Here is a 19,886-nt window from a genome sequence, read left to right as displayed (position 1 = left end):
AGACCTCACGTGGCTGGAGTGTGTCAACAGTTCCTGCAAGATGAAGGCATTGAAGCTATGGACTTGCCCGCCCTTTCCCCAGACCTGAATCCGATTGAGCACATCTGGGACATCATGTCTCGCTCCATCCACCAACGTCACGTTGCACCACAGACTGTCCAGGAGTTGGCGGATGCTTTAGTCCAGGTCTGGGAGGAGATCCCACAGGGGACCATCCGCAACCTCATCAGGAGCATGCCCAGGCATTGTAGGGAGGTCATACAGGCACGTGGAGGCCGCACACAATACTGAGCCTCATTTTGACTTGTTTTAAGAACATTACATCAAATTTGGATCAGCGTGTAGTGAGTTTTTCCACTTTAATTTTGGGGGTGACTCCAAATCCAGGCCTCCATTGGTTAATAAATTTGATTTCCATTGATGATTTCTGTGCGATTTTGTTGTCAGCATATTCAACTTTGTACAGAACAAAGTATTCAATGAGAATATTTCATGCATTCAGATCTAGGATGTGTTATTTGAGTGTTCCCTTTATTTTTTTGAGCAGTGTACATGCGGATATTATGCGGTTCAATGAGCGGATGGTACCCGGGTCGGGAGAAGAGGAGACTCTCCTCCAACCCGGGTACCATCATACCTGCAAGTTAAAAAGGAATTATAAAGTAAAATGAAAAAAAAACCTTCTTCTCACCTCTCTGGCGGCCCCCGGTCTCCTCCCGGCGGTGATCCGCTCTCCTCGGCGGCCCACGGTGTACTGGCAGGACCTGTGGTGACATCATTTAGTCAGCTGATGGTCACGCGGCCATCACCTGACCGCTGACGTCAGCGGTCGTGTGACCATCAGCTGACTTAATGACGTCACTGCAGGTCCTGCCAGTACACCGCGGGCCGCTTAGGAGAGAGGACGCCCCCGGGAGGAGACCGGGGGGTCGCCGGGGAGGTGAGAAAGTTTTTTTTTTTTTTTTTTTTTTTTTTTTATTTACACTAGATGTACCATTTGAAGCAGAAATCTGCTCATCAGTTGGTCACACAATATAAATTCATGCCAGTTGCATGGATTTATATTGTGTGACCAACTTGTCAAGCCCTTTTCCAAGTGATGCTCAAAATCGCTTGGAAAACCGTTTGAAAAAAACACATGCATAAACGCATGTAAAAACTCTGAAAAAACGCATGTAAAATCCGCATGCGTTTTTTTCTGCCAAGGCGATGCATAAATGCTCAGGAAATTTCTGCTTCAAATCTGCATCATGTGCACATACCCTTATTGTCTTGAAGGAGATTGACATAAGACTGAAAAATGCAATATTAACAGAATTTAAGCTATTTGATCACTTACTCGTCTTGTATTATCAATAACCTTCTGGTCTGGCTTTCCATAACTGGGAGGGTTGGCATACGGATCATAGCCTAGTTTGGCTAACATTGGTGCAATCACTGGCATCTCTCTTAAAACATCTGGCGGTATTTTACCGACCCATTTTGACAATGCATCCACATTCACTGGCTTGATGACTTGATCAGTGGATCGCTCAACCCTGAAAGCACACAAGAAAGAATTAATTAGGCAAGGCCATATTTTAAAGCAATTTCACAAAGCGCAGTCACATGTAAATGGTTGCAATTTGATAAATAAGGTGATATACAGCCCGCTGACTCTTTTCACAACAATATCAGCCTATTACTAGGAGTCCCAGGACAAGGCTTTCAGATTAAAGGGAATATCCAGAGATTAGACAACCCCTTTAAGTCATTATTGCTCCATATGGTATACGAGGTAAGAAAGGTTCCTTAACCAATGCTCCTGCCTATATTTCTAATTTCTAATGGAAATTGTCTCTTCAGAAAGAAAGAGGACTAGAACTCTAGTGCCACCTTATAGGAAGTAGCAATCCTAAAAGTCAATATCGACTCTCTAACGAGCCTTGTCACATGACTTAGGATCAAAGCCAAAACCAAAATCTCAATTTGCAGACCCCTCGTCAGTGCAAAGTGTGAGGTCTGGTTTGGCTGGGTGACAGCCGTCTGACCGAGGTCCAAGGGGTAACGTTTCTCCTTGCGGAGTGTGAGATGTCAAGCCTGACATGCCGAGGTGAGGAGACTTTTAAGCCGCAGTGCTCCCCTGGGAAATATAGAAATTGCCTCTTTAGAGAGGAAGAGGACGACGTACTAAAACATAGCAGGTTAGCCTGACTATAGATGTAAGCTGTGAAATCTCAGATCTATAAATTAATGTAAAAAGTTAGATGTTAGCTGCTCCAGTCACTCTTGATGTCATGTAGATGTATAGCTCATCAGATGGATTACAATACAATCTAGAATCATTTCATCACAAAAGTAAGGTTGTGCTCAATATTGTAACATTTAATATCTTGGTTGGTGTGTGGCTCCTTTTGAAATGTTTGGGAACACTCACATTCATTCTTTGCCTATATTCCCACATGCTAGTTTCAAATTCCAGAGTCATTTAATTATGCTGTGGATTGTCTCCACTGTGAGTCACATAGATTTTGTAAAATCTCATCCATGAAGCTGCTAATGTAATAGGTAGTGGATTTTACATTAGGAAATTCCAGAGGGAAAATTGGCTGCGTATATACCCCGTGAGTACATATCCTCTTCCAAATAAACACACATTTTTTTCTTTTAGATTCTGAAATAATTCTAATCCCTAAATTAATAAACACATCCAATTATTCATGCAAGTTGATATACACTGCATGCACAATTATTAGGCAAGTGAGTATTTTGACCATATCATTTTCTATGCATATTTTCCAACTCTAAGTTAGAATTTTTTTTCCCAGTAATCAAAAAACTGGATCTTTTGGTCACAATCATTCCTCGAAAGAACATTCCAAGAACGATCGGAGTCACTGAAAATATTGTTTTATCCAGGTTTAATTACTAGGACTGTTTCAGACAAGATGGACTAAAATGTGTTAGTTATGGTATGTTCATGGTATGTAATATTTAATTTTGTGTAATGTGAGAGTCCATTCACACTGGCTGACTAGGAGTAAGATAATAACGCTGATCAGTAAACTTTTACTTATCGGCGGTTGCTTAAATGCTTGTTTACCCAGGAAAACCAAAGTAAACGACGTGCACTGAGCCATCTATGCTAGATAACTTAGTGTGCACAGATTGTCTTAAGGCCCTGTCACACATAACGAGATCGCTAGCGAGATCGTTATTGCGTCACGGTTTTGGGATCGCTGGGGAGATGTCAAACATGCAGAACTTTCCAACGATCTCGGCCGCCCCAGCGATCTAACCAACGATCTCGGCGTTCGTTGGGACGCTTTCACACAGCAGCTATTTCAACGATCCACACCGTGATAGGGACTGTACTGTGTCAGAAAGGCGTGCATAAAATTACTTTTCCGCGCCCCCCTCATCTCCAATTGGTGGACGCCACTGCGTGCTGATTGGGTGGCCTTGGTTTAACACTGCGTCTCCGGTCAGATGGGATCTCCACTGGGTCTCCATTAAAAATGGAAACTCATTTGAGACCCCAAACAATACCTATCTCGCTAAAGATGCCTGATTTCTTTAAAGTGGAGTCACAGCCGGAGAACGCTGGTGGGATCTGAAAAAACAAGGACGCAGTAGTGACCACCAATCGGGGACGAGGAGCGCAGAAAAGTCCAATTTATGCACGCCTACATCAGTTCTGAATCGCTAACAAGGTCGTTGATAAGGTGTCAAAGACAGCGATGCACACTGCCCAGCGGGAGCGCAACGACCCAGGAATGGTCTAGGAAGCTTTGTAACGATCAGCGATCTCACAGCAGGGGCCTGATCGTTGATACCTGTCAGACATAACGAGATCTCTAGCGAGATCGCTATTGCGTCACCAAAACAGTGACTCATTAGCGATCTCGCTAGCGATCTCGTTATGTGTGACGGGGCCTTTAGGTCTTGGCGTCCTGTTTACACAGGAGGATGCACCGCCGAGAACAACAATCTTTTATGCTGCACACAAGATAATTTCACCCAATGAACAAGTGTTTTGCTCATTCATCGAGTGGTCGGCAGCCTGTTTACACGACATGATAATCGTGAAACAAGCGTTTTCAACAATGCTCATACAAGATTATCTTGCAGAGTAAATGCCCCTTAAAAGGAGTATTCCCATCTTCAAGATCCTATCCCAATATGTAGTACGTGTAATAAGAATAGCAAATGCCGCCATTGAGAAATGTAGTGTAGTTCTTTTGATTTGCTATGTCCTCACCCCATGTGCAGGGCATTGCAGAAGCTTAGGCATCCATGATTACGACCACTGACTAAAAGTCATTATATGAGTGGTCGTAGCCATGGATACCTAAGTTACTGCAATGCCCTGCACATGAGGTAAGCGACATAGCGAATCACAAGAACTATACTACATTTCTAATTGGAGGTATTTGCTAATATTGTTATTACACCTACTACATATTGGGATAGGATCTTGGAGATGGGCATACCCCTTTAAGGATAAGGGATGATTCATATAAATTGTGCCATAGCCCACTTTCACATGACGAGGTAAAGGTAGTGATCATATATCATTGTGATAACATCTGCTTTCTAAGTAAAAAAATTAGAACAGGTCCATGTCACTACTAGTTCACTAAAAAAGATGCAACTAGAATGGAGAAGAACCTTTGTCCTGGAGTATGGATCTCAAATACCATAAAACTGTTGACTGACTGCTTTACAAGGCCTTACGAGATACAATCCAATAATGATACATCCAAATGTACAATACACAAAAAGCTTAGAAAAACCTACTGAAAAAACTGGCATGTCAATAACCAGTACAAATCCATCAAATTACATCTATGGACAAATTGTATTAGTAAAAAAGAAACCCATATATATTTTTTAATTGTTACATTGCAAAACTAGAGAATTGGAAAAATCTCAGATTTAATCAATTTCGATGGGACATCAAGCTAATAAATGACATTGCCTTTTTTCTGTTAAAGATATGCATTCAAAGGGGCTTTGTTCAGAATTACTTCCCCAACCCATCCTTCATTTACAGTACTAATGGCAGTACTCACAAAGTATGATGCAGTAGGGGTTTTGCATCCACATATGTAAATGTGAATATTTAAAAAAAAAAAAAAAAAAAAAAAAAAAAAGCACCCTGCCCCACAATGTAGACAATACGGTGGTTCAGTGTTTAACATTGCTATCTTGCAGAATAGGGGTCCTTGGTTCGAATTCAACAAAGCACAGTATTTGCACAAACTTTGTATGGTTTCCCAATGTTGTCATGTGTACTCAGTGTTCCCCCCACACTTCAGAACTGAAAGTGTCACATAATACCAATTAACCTGTCGCTAGGGTGTGCAGGGACTGTGGAATATAGAGGGGATACATAAGAAAAATGAAGAAATACGATTTCCATGAGCTCTTTGAAGAATGATCATGGATTTGTCTAAAAATTAAAAACACCATGAAACGATTTCTACTACATTACTATACAGTAAGTATGATATAAAATAAAATTAGATAACATACTTCTGTTTTGTAAGCCAGAACATTGTTAATGGTGAATTCAATTAGCTGTATTTTGACATAAAGATCCTGGAAGAACCAGATATATATTCATTTATTGAGCAGCTGAAACATAAAAAGACCAAATCAAAATGTCAGCCACTTAGCAAGTAATACTGGAGAAGTACTGCTACCGGAAAGGTCAATGGTGTTGCGGCTAATGAAGCAGAGCATTAAACTAAGATGAAACCAGGTTTTTAATAGATTCACGATAGACTTCATATAATGCGAATAAGCTGAGAACTTCAGGCAGGTTGATGTAAAACACAGCCATAAATTGAAGTCTCTAATCTCAGCATTTACAGCCCTCTTTATCAGCATAACAGTATACCCAGGAGAGTAAGTAATGCAGTCATGTCTGTTGCCAAACACCCACCTTACATGGTTGTCTTTTCCATTATAGACATTATAGACTTAACCACTTCGCACCAGAGCCTGTTTTTGCCTTCGTGACCGGGCCAGTTTTTTCAATTCTGACCACTGTCACTTTATGAAGTAATTACCGTATTTTTCGGACCATAAGACGCACTTTTTTACTCCAAAATTTTGGAGGAAAATGGGGGGTGCGTCTTATAATCCGAATGTTGTGGGGGGGGGGGGGGTGTATAATATATATATATATATATATATATATATATATATATACACACACATATACATACATACACACACACATACATATATATGGGGTGTGGGGGGAGCGGCAGCGGTGGAGGAGCGGGGCACAGGAGGCAGCAGCTATCAGCTGCAGCCTACACTGTCCCCGCTGCTAAAGAAAATGAATATTCACTGCTCCCCATGCCCATTGGGCGTGGGGAGCACTGAATATTCATGCTCCTTAATAGCGGCATACAGCGGAGCGCAGCGCGGCTCCTGCTGCTGCCGGCTATCTCCTGTGCCCGCTGTTAAAGAGCATGAATATTCAACCTCTTTCCACGCCCATGGGAGTGGAGAGGGGTAAATATTCATGCTGTTTAATGAGCGGGCACAGGAGATAGCCGGCAGCAGCAGCCGCAGCGCGGCTCCGCTGTGTGCCGGCTATGAAGGAGAGTGAAGTCACTGCTCCCAGCGCACACAGACCCGGCGTGGGGAACAGTGACTTCCGGCAGCTGATCTCATGTGAGCCGCGCATGGCAGTGACGTCATGCGCGGCTCACATGGAGAGATCAGTGCAGGCGGACAGGACGCAGCGCTGGAGGAGAGAAGAAACGTGAGTAGGAGTGTTTATTTTTTTTTGCATGTGCAGTTTGATGGGGATTAGGGGGACCATGCATACCAGGACAGGGATTAGGGGTGCCATGCATAACAGGATAAATATGAGGGGGCCATGCAGACCAGGACAGGGATGAGGGGTGCCATGCATACCAGGACAGGGATGAGGGGTGCCATGCATACCAGGATAGCGATGAGGGGTGCCATGCATACCAGGATAGGGATGAGGGGTGCCATGCATACCAGGATAGGGATGAGGGGTGCCATGCATATCAGGATTGGGGATGAGGGGTGCCATGCATACCAGGATAGGGATGAGGGGTGCCATGCATACCAGGATAGGGATGAGGGGTGCCATGCATACCAGGATTGGGGATGAGGGGTGCCATGCATACCAGGATTGGGGATGAGGGGTGTCATGCATACCAGGACAGGGATGAGGGGTGCCATGCATACCAGGATAAGGAGGAGGAGTGCCATGCATACCAGGATTTGGGATGAGGGGTGCCATGCATACCAGGATAAGGAGGAGGGAGACATGCATACCAGGATTGGGGATGAGGGGTGCCATGCATACCAGGATGGAGGGGTCCCAGGCATACCAGGATGGGGACCACGTATGAAAGGAAGGTGGGGGGGGGCATATATACCAGGATGGGGGATATTGTCAGAATTGGGGGACAATACCCCTATACCAGTGTCAGCAGAAGACCCCCTCCCCCTTAAAAGTGCATCATGACCACATTTTTTGCTTACATTTTTTTCTTTTTTATTTTCCTCCTCTAAAACCTAGGTGCGTCTTATGGTCCGGTGCGTCTTATAGTCCGAAAAATACGGTACTATGGAACGCTTCAACAGATTCCTCTGATTCTGAGATAGTTTTTTCGTGACATATTGTAGTTCATGATAGTGGTAAAATTTCTTCGATATCACTTGTGTTTATTTGTGAAAAAATCGGAAATTTGGCGAAAATTTCGAAACTTTTGCAATTTTCAAACTTTGAATTTTCATGCCCTTAAATCAGAGAGATTTGTCACACAAAATAGTTAATAAATAATATTTCCCACATGTCTACTTTACATCAGCACAATTTTGGAACCAAAATTTTTTTTTGTTAGGAAGCTATAAGGCTTAAAAGTTGACCAGCGATTTCTCATTTTTCCAACAAAATTTACAAAAACATTTTTTTTGGGACCAAATCTTATTTGAAGTGACTTTGAGGGGCCTTTATGACAGAAAATACCCAAAAGTGACACCATTCTTAAAAACTGCACCCCTCAAGGTGCTCAAAACCACATTCAAGAAGTTTATTAACCCTTCCGGTGTTTCACGGGAATTTTTGGAATGTGGAAGAAAACAATGAACATTTAACTTTTTTTTCACAAAAATGTTACTTTAGACCCAATTTTTTTATTTTCACAAGATAACAGGAAAAAATGGACTACACAATTTGTAGTGAAATTTCTCATGAGTGCGCTGATACCCCATATGTGAGGGAAAACCACTGTTTTGGCGCACTGCAGGGTTCAGAAGGGAAGGAGCGCCATTAGTCTTTTTGAATGTAAAATTTGTTTGAATAATTAGCGGACGCCATGTTGCGCTTGGAGAGCTCCTGATGTGCCTAAACAGTGGAAACCCCCCACAAGTGACACCATTTTGGAAACTAGACCCCTTAGGGAACTTATCTAGATGTGTGGTGAGCACCTTGCACCCCCAGCTGCTTCACAGAAGTTTATAATATTGAGCTGTAAAAATAAAATGTTCACATTTTTCCCACAAAAAATGTTTTTCATCCCCTAATTTTGCATTATCATAAGGATAACAGGAGAAATTGCACCATGAAATTTGTTGTGCAATTTCTCCTGAGTACGCCGATACCCCATATTTGGGGGAAAACCACTGCTTTGGTGTACGGCAGGGTTCGGAAGAGAAAGGAGCGCTATGTTGGCTGGGATAAGTTGCAGACACCATGTCACATTTGAAGAGTCACTGACATGCCGAAACAGCAAAAACCCCCACAAGTGACCCCATTTTGTAAACTACACCTCTCAAGGAATTCATCTAGGGAAGTAGTGAGCATTTTTTAATTTTTAAATTTATACCATTGGGCAGTGAAGAAAACATAATTATATTTTTACCACAAAAAATGTTTTACCCTCAGATTTTACATTTTCACACAGGGCAATGGGTAAAAATGGTGGCGAAATGTGTCACACAATTTCTTCTAAAAGTGGCAATACCCCATATGTGGCTATATCGTACCGCTTAGTTATACGGTGAGATCTGGGAGGGACGGAGCGCTATTTGACAATTGGAGAACAAATTATTGTAGAATAGGCATTTGGATTTGGGAGCACAAAATTTTCTGAATTTCTTTTGTGGGGCAAGGGCCATTTCGCTTTTCCAGAGCCTTTCTGCTACCAGTAACTTGGAAGTCCTTTATATTTTTAACAGATAACGGACCTGAGTGGGGACTAGCTTTTTTTGAGGACTGAGTTGAAGCTTTTATTGGGAACATTTTATGTAACATTTATCCGGCGCTCTAGGCTGAGCACTTACATCGGGGTTTCCATCTAAATTTCCAAGTGATGTAATTCAGATGAAACCCCTGTGGGATCCATTCACTATAATGAGGCAGCAGAGTTACTCTGGACTCCGTCTGGCCTCTGTTTAGCGGTGTCCTTTTTTTCAGAAGTGCACAAAACTGTGGCCAACCGCATTTTTATGCACGCCTAAGAAAACTGACACTGTGGGATCACAGGCCAGACGGCATCCACAGTGGCCTATATCTGCCTCATTACAGGGAATCTTCCGTCATGGGTTCCGTCTGAATCAAGTATTTCAGAGATTTACACGGAAACTCTGGTGTAAGTGCTTAGCGCAGAGCGCAGGATAAATGTGAGCAGAGCCTTACTGCGATCTTTGGGAGACATAATAAACAAATCAGTAGCAGGTGAAGAATTGGTTTTATTTATTTTTAAGCCGTTCCTCGTGCGGTATAAGTGATGAGATTACTTTATTCTTCGGGTCGGTGCGATTACAGAGATACCAAATTTATATCAGGTTTTTATGATTGACAGCTGTCACACACTAAAAGACGCTTTTTTTGCAAAATCTAGTTTTTGCATCGCCATATTTTGAGAGCTATAATTTTTCCATATTTCGGCCGACAGTCATGTGACGGCTTGCTTTTTGCGGGACGAGTTGACATTTTTATTGGTACCATTTTTGGATACGTGACATTTTTTGATCGCTTTCTATTCCGTTTTTTGGGAGGTAAAATTAACAAAAACCAACAATTCAGGAATTGTTTTTTAAGGTTTTTTTTTATGCCATTCTGCGTGTGGTAAAAGTGATCAGGCAGCGTTATTCTTCGGGTCAGTACGTTTACAGCGATACTACACTTACTGTATATTTTTTTATGTTTTGGCGCTTTTACATAATAAAACAATTTTATAGAAAAAAATATTTTTTTTGCATCGCTTTATTCTGAGAGCTATAACTTTTTTATTTTTCGGCTGATGGAGCTGTATGGTGGCTTTTTTTTTGCGGAACAAGATGACGTTTTCAGCGGTACCATTTTTATTTCCATTTTGCTTTTTGATCGCATTTTTTTCCACTTTTTGTTTGGCAATATGATGAAAAAGCATAGTTTTTTGCTCCGTTTTTTATTTTTATTACGGTGTGCACAGAAGGAGTTAATTAGTGTGACAGTTTTATAGATCGGGTTGTTTCGGATGCAGCGATACCAAATATGTGTACTTTTTTTGTTTTTGCATAAATATACGGATTTATTGGTTTAATATTTTATTTATTTCTATTTATTTTGTAATTTTTTTTAACAGTTTGAAAACATTTTTTTTTACTTTTTTTTACATTTTTACTTAGTCCCTGTATGGGACATTAATTTTTATTTTTCGAAATCACTGTTCTCATGCAATGCAATATACATGTATTGCATTGCATGAGAGCTTTGCTGACAGTTTCGCACTGTCTGTGTCTCCTGCTAGACTTCAGCTGCAGGCTGAAGTCTAGCAGGACACTGTACATGGCAGACCCGGAGGCGGTCATGTGACCTCCGGCTGCCATGACAACGGCAGGTCCTGTCAGACATCAGGGGGCCGTCGGAGAGGTAAGTGGACGACCCCCTCTCCTCTCAATATCATCTAAATGCCGCGATCACTATGGATCGCGGCATATAGAAGATAACAATCAGGTCCCGATGATGTCCCGTCAGAGATGTCGCTCTGCACCGCACCCGCAGCACTTGCAGGACCCTGGGGGTCCTGAGGGCTGCGGGACCACCGACAGTTTATAAACGTCGGCGCTGCACAGATCCCAGCAAGCGCCGACGTTTAGGTACAGTGGGCGGTCGGGAAGCGGTTAAAATTACAAATCATTTGCTCAAACTTAAACAATACAAGATAATACATGCACCTATGTTATGTGTAGGCCAAAGTTCAAGAACAAAATGTGTTTCCTTCAGTTTATATGCAGTGAATGACACGTCACATTTATTGACAAGACATTATGTGACACAGATAGATGGCAAAAGTTGATGCACAGTGGCATGTAAAAGTTTGGGCATCTCTGGTCAAAATGACTTATTGTGAACAGATCAGCAAGTAGAAGATGACATGATCTATAAAAAGGCTAGAGTTAAAAATGACACATTTATTTAGTATTTTAGGCCAAAATTAAAAAATATATTGTCATTTTTTTATATTTTAAAATTAATAAAAACACCACGGTTACTTACCGGTAGCCGGTTTTTCCTGAGCCCATGACAGCACACCTGGAGAGAGGGATCCGCCCCACCAAGGACAGGAAACCGTCTGAAACAAAAGGGAGGTACCTCTCCCTCGCTTCAGTTGTTTACAGAGCATTGAGAGGACCTCCCAAAGAGGTTAGGCATATAACCAACACCTACAATATATATACATATATACAACACCCAAAACAGTGCACACCAGGGTGTGAGAAACAGAAAAAATAGGGAGGGAAAACTACGGGTGCTGTCATGGGCTCAGGAAAAACCGGCTACCGGTAAGTAACCGTGGTGTTTTCCCCTCCCCCATGACAGCACACCTGGAGAGAATTTTGGAGAATTATGAGCACCCTAGGGAGGGACCACCGCCTGAAGTACCCTTCTCCCAAAGGTAAGGTCAGAGGAGGACAGATCCAACCGATAGTGTTTAAAGAAGGTGGATGGTGTAGACCAAGTAGCAGCTCTACATATCTGATCGATTGAGACGTCTGCCCTTTCCGCCCAGGAGGTTGCGACGGCTCTGGTGGAATGAGCCCTGACATTGTCCGGGGCCGGAACTCCTGTGGACGTATATGCTAGACAAATGGCCTCCCTAAGCCACCTAGAAATAGTACCCTTGGACACCCCGTGACCTTTCCTATTTCCCTGAAAGGCCATACACTAGACATGTTAATGTACTGTAGTAGTGATCTTCTAACATCTAGGTTATGGAATCTAACTTCTCCTGGGTTTTTAGGATTGCTGCAAAATGAGGGAAGCACAATCTCCTGGTTACAGTGAAATCTAGATACCACTTTGGGAAGGTATGCTGGACACAAGGTTACTATCATCATAAATTTGTGTGTAGGGAGGATTAACCGAAAGGGCCTGCAGGTCACCCACCCTACGAGCAGACGTTAAGGCCGCTATGAGGATGGTTTTAAGGGTGAGGACCTTAGGAGAGACATCCTGTAGGGGTTCAAATGGGTCACTGGTAAGTGCAGTCAAGACCAAAATCAGGTCCCAGGAAGGAACTCTTAGGGACCGAAGCGGTCTGGCTCTGGCACAGGACTTGATAAACCTAGAGACCCATCTGTTCCCCGCCAAGTTACAATTATAGAGCGCCCCCAATGCCGACACCTGAACGCTAAGAGTCCCCGTGGCTAGACCTAAGTCGCGCCCCTTTTGCAGAAAAATTCCCCTGATTGGAGGCTTGTCTGATAATGGGGTATCTATAAATTCTAGGAATTTACTCCAGACTCTGTTATAAATTTTTGTCGTTATTGGTTTCCTACTACCCAGCAAGGTAGAGACTAACCCTGGTGAAAACCCCTTGCTACTTAGTAGTGACCTCTCAAATTCCATGCCGCAAGATGGAAACCTCTGGCTTGGGTGTGGAATACTGGTCCCTAAATGAGAAGGTCCAGCCTCTCTGGTAGAACCCAGAGATCTGAAACCGACATTAGTCGGAGCAGGGAGAACCAAGGCCTCTTGGGCCAAAAAAGAAGCTATAAGAATTACCTTTGTGCCTTCCTCCCGAATCTTCCTCACCACTACTGGAACCATTACTAACGGGGGAAAGGCATAGGCCTTCCTGAACTTCCAAGGGATCTGTAGGGCATCCACGGCATGGGGACTTTCTGCTGGATTTAAGGAACAGAATCTGTCTACCTTCCTGTTTGCTCTTGTGGCGAACAGGTCTATGTCTGGCTGCCCTCATAACTAGACAATCTGTTGGAAGATCTCCGGGTTCAAGCTCCATTCCCCCTGTCTTAGGGTGTGGCGGCTGAGAAAATCTGCTTTTACGTTTTCTACCCCCTTTATGTGAAGGGCACTGAAGGATGGGAGGTGTCGCTCAGCCAGATGAAGGATTCTGTCTGCCACAGTCATCAGAGAGCGTGATCTTGTTCCCCCCTGATGATTCACATAGGCTACTGATGTTCGGTTGTCAGACCTGACCTGGACGTGGTGACCCTGAATGTGAGGAAGGAAGCCTATGAGGGATCTCTCTACTGCCCAAAGCTCCTTTATGTTTGAGGATGCCCCCATCTTGTGGTATGTCCAGTGACCCTGTATTGAGAGCTCTGCCAGATGACCCCCCATCCGGAACTGCTCGCATCGGTCGTGATCACCCGATCAACTGGTCTGGACCACTGTACGCCTGAGGTCAGATTTCCCCTGTCTGTCCACCACAAAAGGGAATCTACAGCTTCTGGGGAGAAAGAAAACTTGCTTTCTAAATGCCCATTGAAGGACCTCTGCGCTGACAGGACCTCCCACTGAAGAAGTCTCATATGCCCCTGAGCCCATTTGACTGCTGGGAGACAGGCCGTCATAGAGCCCAGGAGGGACATTGCCTCTCTTAGGGACATTACTGGAGATCGCATGGCTTTCAAGACTAAAACGATCAATTTGCAGACCTTGTCTTCTGGGAGGAAGCAGGCTTGGAGATGAGAGTCTAGGATTAGACCTAGGAAGGTCTGAGTCCTTGAGGGGGTTACTTTTGACTTTTGGGAATTTACCAACCACCCTAGCTGATGCAACACTGTCGTGACTTCTAGAAGTTGACTGGAGCAGTGGGCTTCTGATTTCCCTACTATTAAGAAAAAGTCTAAATAGGGCACGATTACTACGTTCTTGATTCGTAGAAAGGCTGTTACTTCCGCTATTAGTTTTGTAAATATTCTTGGGGCTATGGAGAGGCCGAAGGGTAGGGCAGCAAACTGAAAATGCCTCAGCTATTTCTGAATGAACAGGGCTACTCTCAGATACTTCTGGTAGTCTGGATGAATTGGGACGTGATAATATGCGTCCTTCAAGTCTATTACTGCCATAAAGCAATTGTGGTGTAAGAGCTTCACTGCCGAGCTCACCGACTCCATCTTGAAGGTCTGATTTTCTATTAACTGGTTCAGACTCCTGAGGTTGATGATGGTCCTTAGCGACCCGTTGTTTTTTTTTTATTTTTTTTATCATGAACAGAGGGGAATAGAATCCCTTCCCTCTTTGTGGTATCGGCACTTCGAGAAGGACTCGTTTCCTTACTAGCTCTAATATCTCTGCTTCCAGTGTTATCTGTTCTTCCTCCACCACTTCCTCCGAAAACCAAACCTTTTTGAGTCCCCTGAAAATCCTGGGAACCCTTTATTTTTATCGCCCGCCTTTGCTAAAAGGTCTTCCAACTTTTGGCCAGACAGGAGTCTACCATCACACGGGGGAGGGAACACAATTTATGCTTCAACTGTAGGTCGCCTGGGCAACCTTTGAGCCACAAGGCCCGTCTGGCAGCATTAGATAGACCTGCAGCTCTAGCCGAAAGCCTGACAGAGTCTGCTGAAGAGTCCGCCAGGAAGGCCGATGCTGCCTGCATTAGGGGTAGATTTGAAAGGATTCTATCCCTAGAGACCTTTTTATCCTTAAGCTGGTCCTCCAACTTTTGGAGCCACACCATTAGGGATCTTGCCACACAGATGCCCCCTACAGCTGGCTTCAGGCCTCCTGCTGCAGCTTCCCAAGTATGACGGAGAAAGGAGTCAGCCTTTTTATCAAGGGCATCTTTTAGGATGCCTGAGTCCCCCAAGGGCCCTGGCTACAGTCCCGTCAACTTTGGGGATCTTATCCCAAGGCTCAGAGTCCTTCTCTTCGAAGGAGTACCTTCTTTTAGAGAAGGAGGGTAAGGTCCCTGATCTTTCTGGTCTCTTCCACTCGGTCAATGAGGCCCTGAATTTTAGTGTTTACCGGAAAGGAGCGCCTCTTTCTTTCTCCAAGGCCCGCAAACCTAATGTCTTCCCGGGATTTGGATGCTTTCTCCTCCCCCAGCCCATGGTTGATCTGACTGCTCTAACCAGTCTGTCCGTACTCTCAATGGGAAAACAGGGTCTACCGTTATCTGATGAGGAAGAGGATGATGGATCACTCAGCCACAGATCCTCGGACTGGGAGGAATCAGAGTTGGAGGAGACATCTCTATGGGATCTTTTCTTCCCTCTAAGCAACCCCTTCAGGGACCCCTAAACCTCTGCGTGGACTATAGACATTAAATTAGATGCGAAATCCAGGGAATTTACCGGTATAGTTTTAGCAACGCAGTTCGGGCAAAGCGGCTTTTGCCAATCTATGGGGAGGGAAGTTTGGCATAGGGCACACATTCTGTGCTTTTGCTTGGCGCTACTCTTCTTAGGCTCCTATAAAAAGGTAGCACATAAGAGACTTCCCATTACTAAAAGGTGACATTCACGAAGATCACTCACCCCTGGAAGTCACAAACGGGTACCGGATTCGGAGGCTGTAGCGGAACCGATGATTCCTTTCTGGATGGACCAGAGGCGCTTGACACCTTGCTCCTGCGGCTGCCACTGCGATTGCTCGAGCGGCTGTCGGTGTGAGAGGCATCCCTCTGCTTCTTCCGTTGCTGGGGGGGGTTAGCTGCTGCTCTTGGCTATCCTGGTCAGCCATGCTTCAGAAACGTACCACGCTTTCAGGATAACCCCCTCCTCCTAAAATAGGGCCACCCAGCACCTCCTCCGGTTCATGGGGCCCTCCCCCCTTCCCAGGCCAGAGCTCCATCGAAAAAAAACGGCCTGGAATGCTTCACAGGGCGCCACCATCTTGGATCGGGCGCCGCCTCCTAACGTCATCTGGCACGCCTCTCCCAGAGTGCCCCGCGCCGTGACGTCAGACGCGTCATACCCGGAAGTCACTGTGCGGCCGGCAGAAGCGGCAGGGGGAGGGCGGCGCAGTGGTCTACGGGAGGACGGAGCCTGCCTCACCGCGTGCGCCCGCTCGGCGCAGAAACCCCAGGGGAAGCTGCAGACGGCGCTTCTGGGATACTGAACCCGGTGCTCAGGCCAGTGCCCTCTCTTCCACACCGGAACAGCCCCAGGTAAGTCTTCTTTCTTCCAGACAGGTTCCCCATCAAGGACAGGAAACCAACTGAAGCGAGGGAGAGGTACCGCCCTTTTATTTCAGACGGTTTCCTGTCCTTGGTGGGGCGGATCCCTCTCTCCAGGTGTGCTGTCATGGGGGAAGGGAAAAAAAGAAAATGGGCAGATGCAAAAGTTTGGACAAACTTGGAGATTTGTGTGCTCAGATAACTTTGACCAAGGATTCACACCTTAATTAGCCTGTTAGGGTTATGGCTTGTTCACTATATTCACTATCATCGTTAGGAAAGACCAGGTGATGCAAATTTCCCAGTTTTATAAAAATCCAGCCTCCTCTAACCTTGTGCCAAAAATCTGCGGCCATGGGTTCTTCTAAGTAGCTGCCTAGCACTCTGAAAATGGTGGAGGGCCACATAGCAAGAGAAGGCTATAAGAAGATAGTAATGCGTTTTCAAGTTGCCCTTTCCTCTGTAAAATATAATTAAGAAATGGCAGTTAACAGGAACAGTGGCGGTCAAGATAAGGTCTGGAAAATCAAGCAAGATTTCAGTGAGAACTGCTCATAGGATTGCTAGAAAGGCAAATAAGATCCGCCACTTGACTGCAAAAGCCCTTCAGAAAGTTTTAACAGACTCTTGAGTTGTGGTACATTGTGCTACTGTTTAGAGACACCTGCACAAATATGGCCTTCTTTGGAAGAGACATCAGAAGAAAACCTCTTCTGCGTCCTCACCATAAAATTCAGCATCGACAGTATGCAAAAGAACATCTAAACAATCCTGATGCATTTTGGAAACGAGTCCTGTGGACCGATGAGGTTAAAATAGAACTCTTTGGCCACAATGATCAAAAGGTATGTGTGGAGAAAAAAGGGCACAGAATTTCAGGAAAAGAACATCTCGCCAGCCCTTAAGAATTGGGGTGGATCAATCATCCTTTGGGGTTGTGTTGCAGCCAATGGCACGAGGAACATTTCACAGGTAGAGGGAAGAATGGATTCTGTGAAGAATGTGAACTCTGTTGCCGACTCGTTACTGCTGATCTGAGCGGGCAACGCAGGCGCGCTGTCATTGTGCACATCACACAGTGACAGAGCAGGGACTAGTCCAGCCCGTGAAAGAAGTGTTACTGAGGACGCTTTGTTTCAGGGTGGGGGCAGAGGGCTTTGGCAGTGGCCGCAGTCTCTGACCCTTGATGATGCTTCGTTTGAGTAAGTGTTGCAGATAGTGTAATTAGGGAAGGATAGGAAAATTTTTAATGCAAGTATATTAGAAAATAGCTTAGAATGGCACTAAATAGATAGGCATTTAGAATGAAAATGACTTGGTCTTCGGTCCACCCCTTTAAGCAATTAAAATATTTTGAAAAAATGATAACATATTTGGTATTGTGTGCGTAAAAGTCCAATATATCCAAAATTATTTAAACCATATGTTAAATGCCAAAAAGAAAAGAAAAATAGAGGTGAAACACCAGAACTGAGGCCGATCAGCTGTTTCTGGTCGGCATTGGATGTTGCAAAGCCAACAAGTCAGATATTAAAGACCTCTCCTCAGGATGGACCGTCAATATATAAAACTTGGAAAATCCCTTTAGTAGTCTCAGGAAATGGCGACACAAACAAAAATAGTTATAGTTGCAAGGTTCTGAAATTCTTTTTAACCACTAAAATATATAAAAAAAAACGAAGTTACTTACCGGTAACGGGATTTCTCAGAGCCCATGACGGCACCACGGAGAGAAGGGATCCGCCCTTCAAGGACAGGAAACCTACAGATAAAAAGGGCGGTACCTCTCTCCCGCATCAGTTGTTTACATTGCACGAGAGGACCTCCAGGTTAATAACACAATATACGACATTATTATGATGCTTAATAGGAACACCGTGTGACTACGTATAGAACAAAAAAGTAAGTGTGCACACCAACACGTGAAAGGGAGGGAATGTACGGGTGCCGTCATGGGCTCTGAGAAATCCCGTTACCGGTAAGTAACTTTGTTTTCCTCCTTCCCCCATGACGGCACTACGGAGAAAATTGCAGAGAAGTGCATTTTTAGGGAGGGACCACTGCCTCCAAGACCCTTCTTCCGAAAGTAAGGTCAGAGGAATAGGCTAGGTCTGTTATGTTCTGCAACTTAGAACTAAGGAATAGGAGGGAAAAGCTATCCCTGCATTGAGACTCAGCTTAACCCTATGCTGGGGTGGGTGCCCTATTCCTTATGAATAGCCCCACCGAAACTCCTGCACTTAACTCAAACAAAGACCTGTAGGAAAGGGAAAGGGGTCTCTAAAAGATCTAAGGACTCGGAGCAAAAGCAGGAGACCTGCTAACAGAAAAGTTAGTTGCAGAAACATAAATTAAAGGAAACAAAACTGGTGGAACAAGAAGTCCCAGGATAACAATAGTCCAAGGCAAGAAGAACTAAACCAGGCTACTTAGCCAGAGCACGAGCGTTACAACACTGATGTCCAGCAGGGAATGGGGCCCAGGTGCTGGGTAATAAAGAGTGCAGAGATCACGTGACCAAGAAACCCAGCACCAGAGGAAAAGATTAGAAGCCAGCAAACAAAATGGCCGATAGTAAAACAACATAGATTCTAACAAGGTCTAGCTGATAGTGGTTAAAGAATGTAGAGGGGGAAGACCATGTGGCGGGCTCTACATATGTGTTCTATCGATGCGCCAGCTCTTTCTGCTGCTACTGCTCTTGTCGAGTGAGCCGTCAGATTCTTTGGGATAGTTTCCCCACTTGTGGAGTATGACAGGATGATGGCGTCTCTTATCCACCTTGCCAACATACTCTTAGAGGCTTTCTGCCCCTTCTGCGACCCCTGAAAGCGCACAAAGAGAGCCCTAACCTTCCTATGCTCCTGTGTGGCTGCTAGATACTGTATCAGGCACCTCCTAACGTCTAGTGTGTGCAGGTCCCTTTCGCTTTTAGTCTTGGGATTTGGGCAGAAGGATGGAAGGGAAATCTCCTGGGTTCTATGAAAGTGTGATGCTACTTTTGGAAGGTAACCTGGGTCCATCTGAAGTATAACCCTATCATACAGGATTTGTGTAAAGGGGGGCCCCGCTGACAAAGCCTGAATATTGCTAACCCTCTGTGCCGAAATAAGGGCTACCAAGAGTGAGGTTTTCAGGGAAAGGATTCTCAAGGGTGCCTCTGCCAGGGGCTCAAAAGGCGGTTTGGTTAGGGCCTTAAGAACTAAGTTTAAATCCCAGGGAGGAAGATTCCGAGAGGGGATGGGCCTAGCTCTAGCCGCCGCCTTGATGAATCCGGCTATTCACCTATTCTTGGCCAAATCACAACTGTATAAAGCCCCTAACTCTGCAACTTGGACCTTCAAAGTACTTGTGGCTAGGCCCTGTTCCAACCCTTTCTGAAGAAATTCTAGAATAGCTGACAGCGGAACTTTACCATCCAATCTAGAGCCAGAAAATGAGAGGAATTTCCTCCAGGTTCTCCCATAAAGCTTGGTAGTTACG

General features: G+C 44.6%; 1 protein-coding gene across 9 annotated transcripts in view; it reads right to left on the bottom strand.

The window, feature by feature from the left end:
* The window catches only part of TPST1 (tyrosylprotein sulfotransferase 1), a 224,825-nt gene that overhangs the window by 52,869 nt on the left and 152,070 nt on the right, over window positions 1-19,886 (bottom strand). For all 9 annotated transcript variants that reach the window (XR_012282314.1, XM_073664951.1, XM_073664950.1 and 6 more), the window contains exon 3: window positions 1,340-1,538. Coding sequence is in view for 8 of the 9 variants with exons in the window: in XM_073664951.1 (XP_073521052.1) it covers window positions 1,340-1,538 (199 nt within the window). In the remaining variant the exon portion in view is untranslated. The remainder of the gene's footprint in view (window positions 1-1,339; window positions 1,539-19,886) is intronic.

The sequence above is a fragment of the Phyllobates terribilis genome, unplaced genomic scaffold (assembly GCF_046119375.1).
Source record: "Phyllobates terribilis strain yellow unplaced genomic scaffold, ASM4611937v1 Scaffold_2__4_contigs__length_985480577, whole genome shotgun sequence".
NCBI classification, from domain to species: Eukaryota; Metazoa; Chordata; class Amphibia; order Anura; family Dendrobatidae; genus Phyllobates; species Phyllobates terribilis.
The sequence above is the reverse complement of the archived record's forward strand: the minus strand, read 5'-3'. Positions and strand labels throughout refer to the sequence as shown.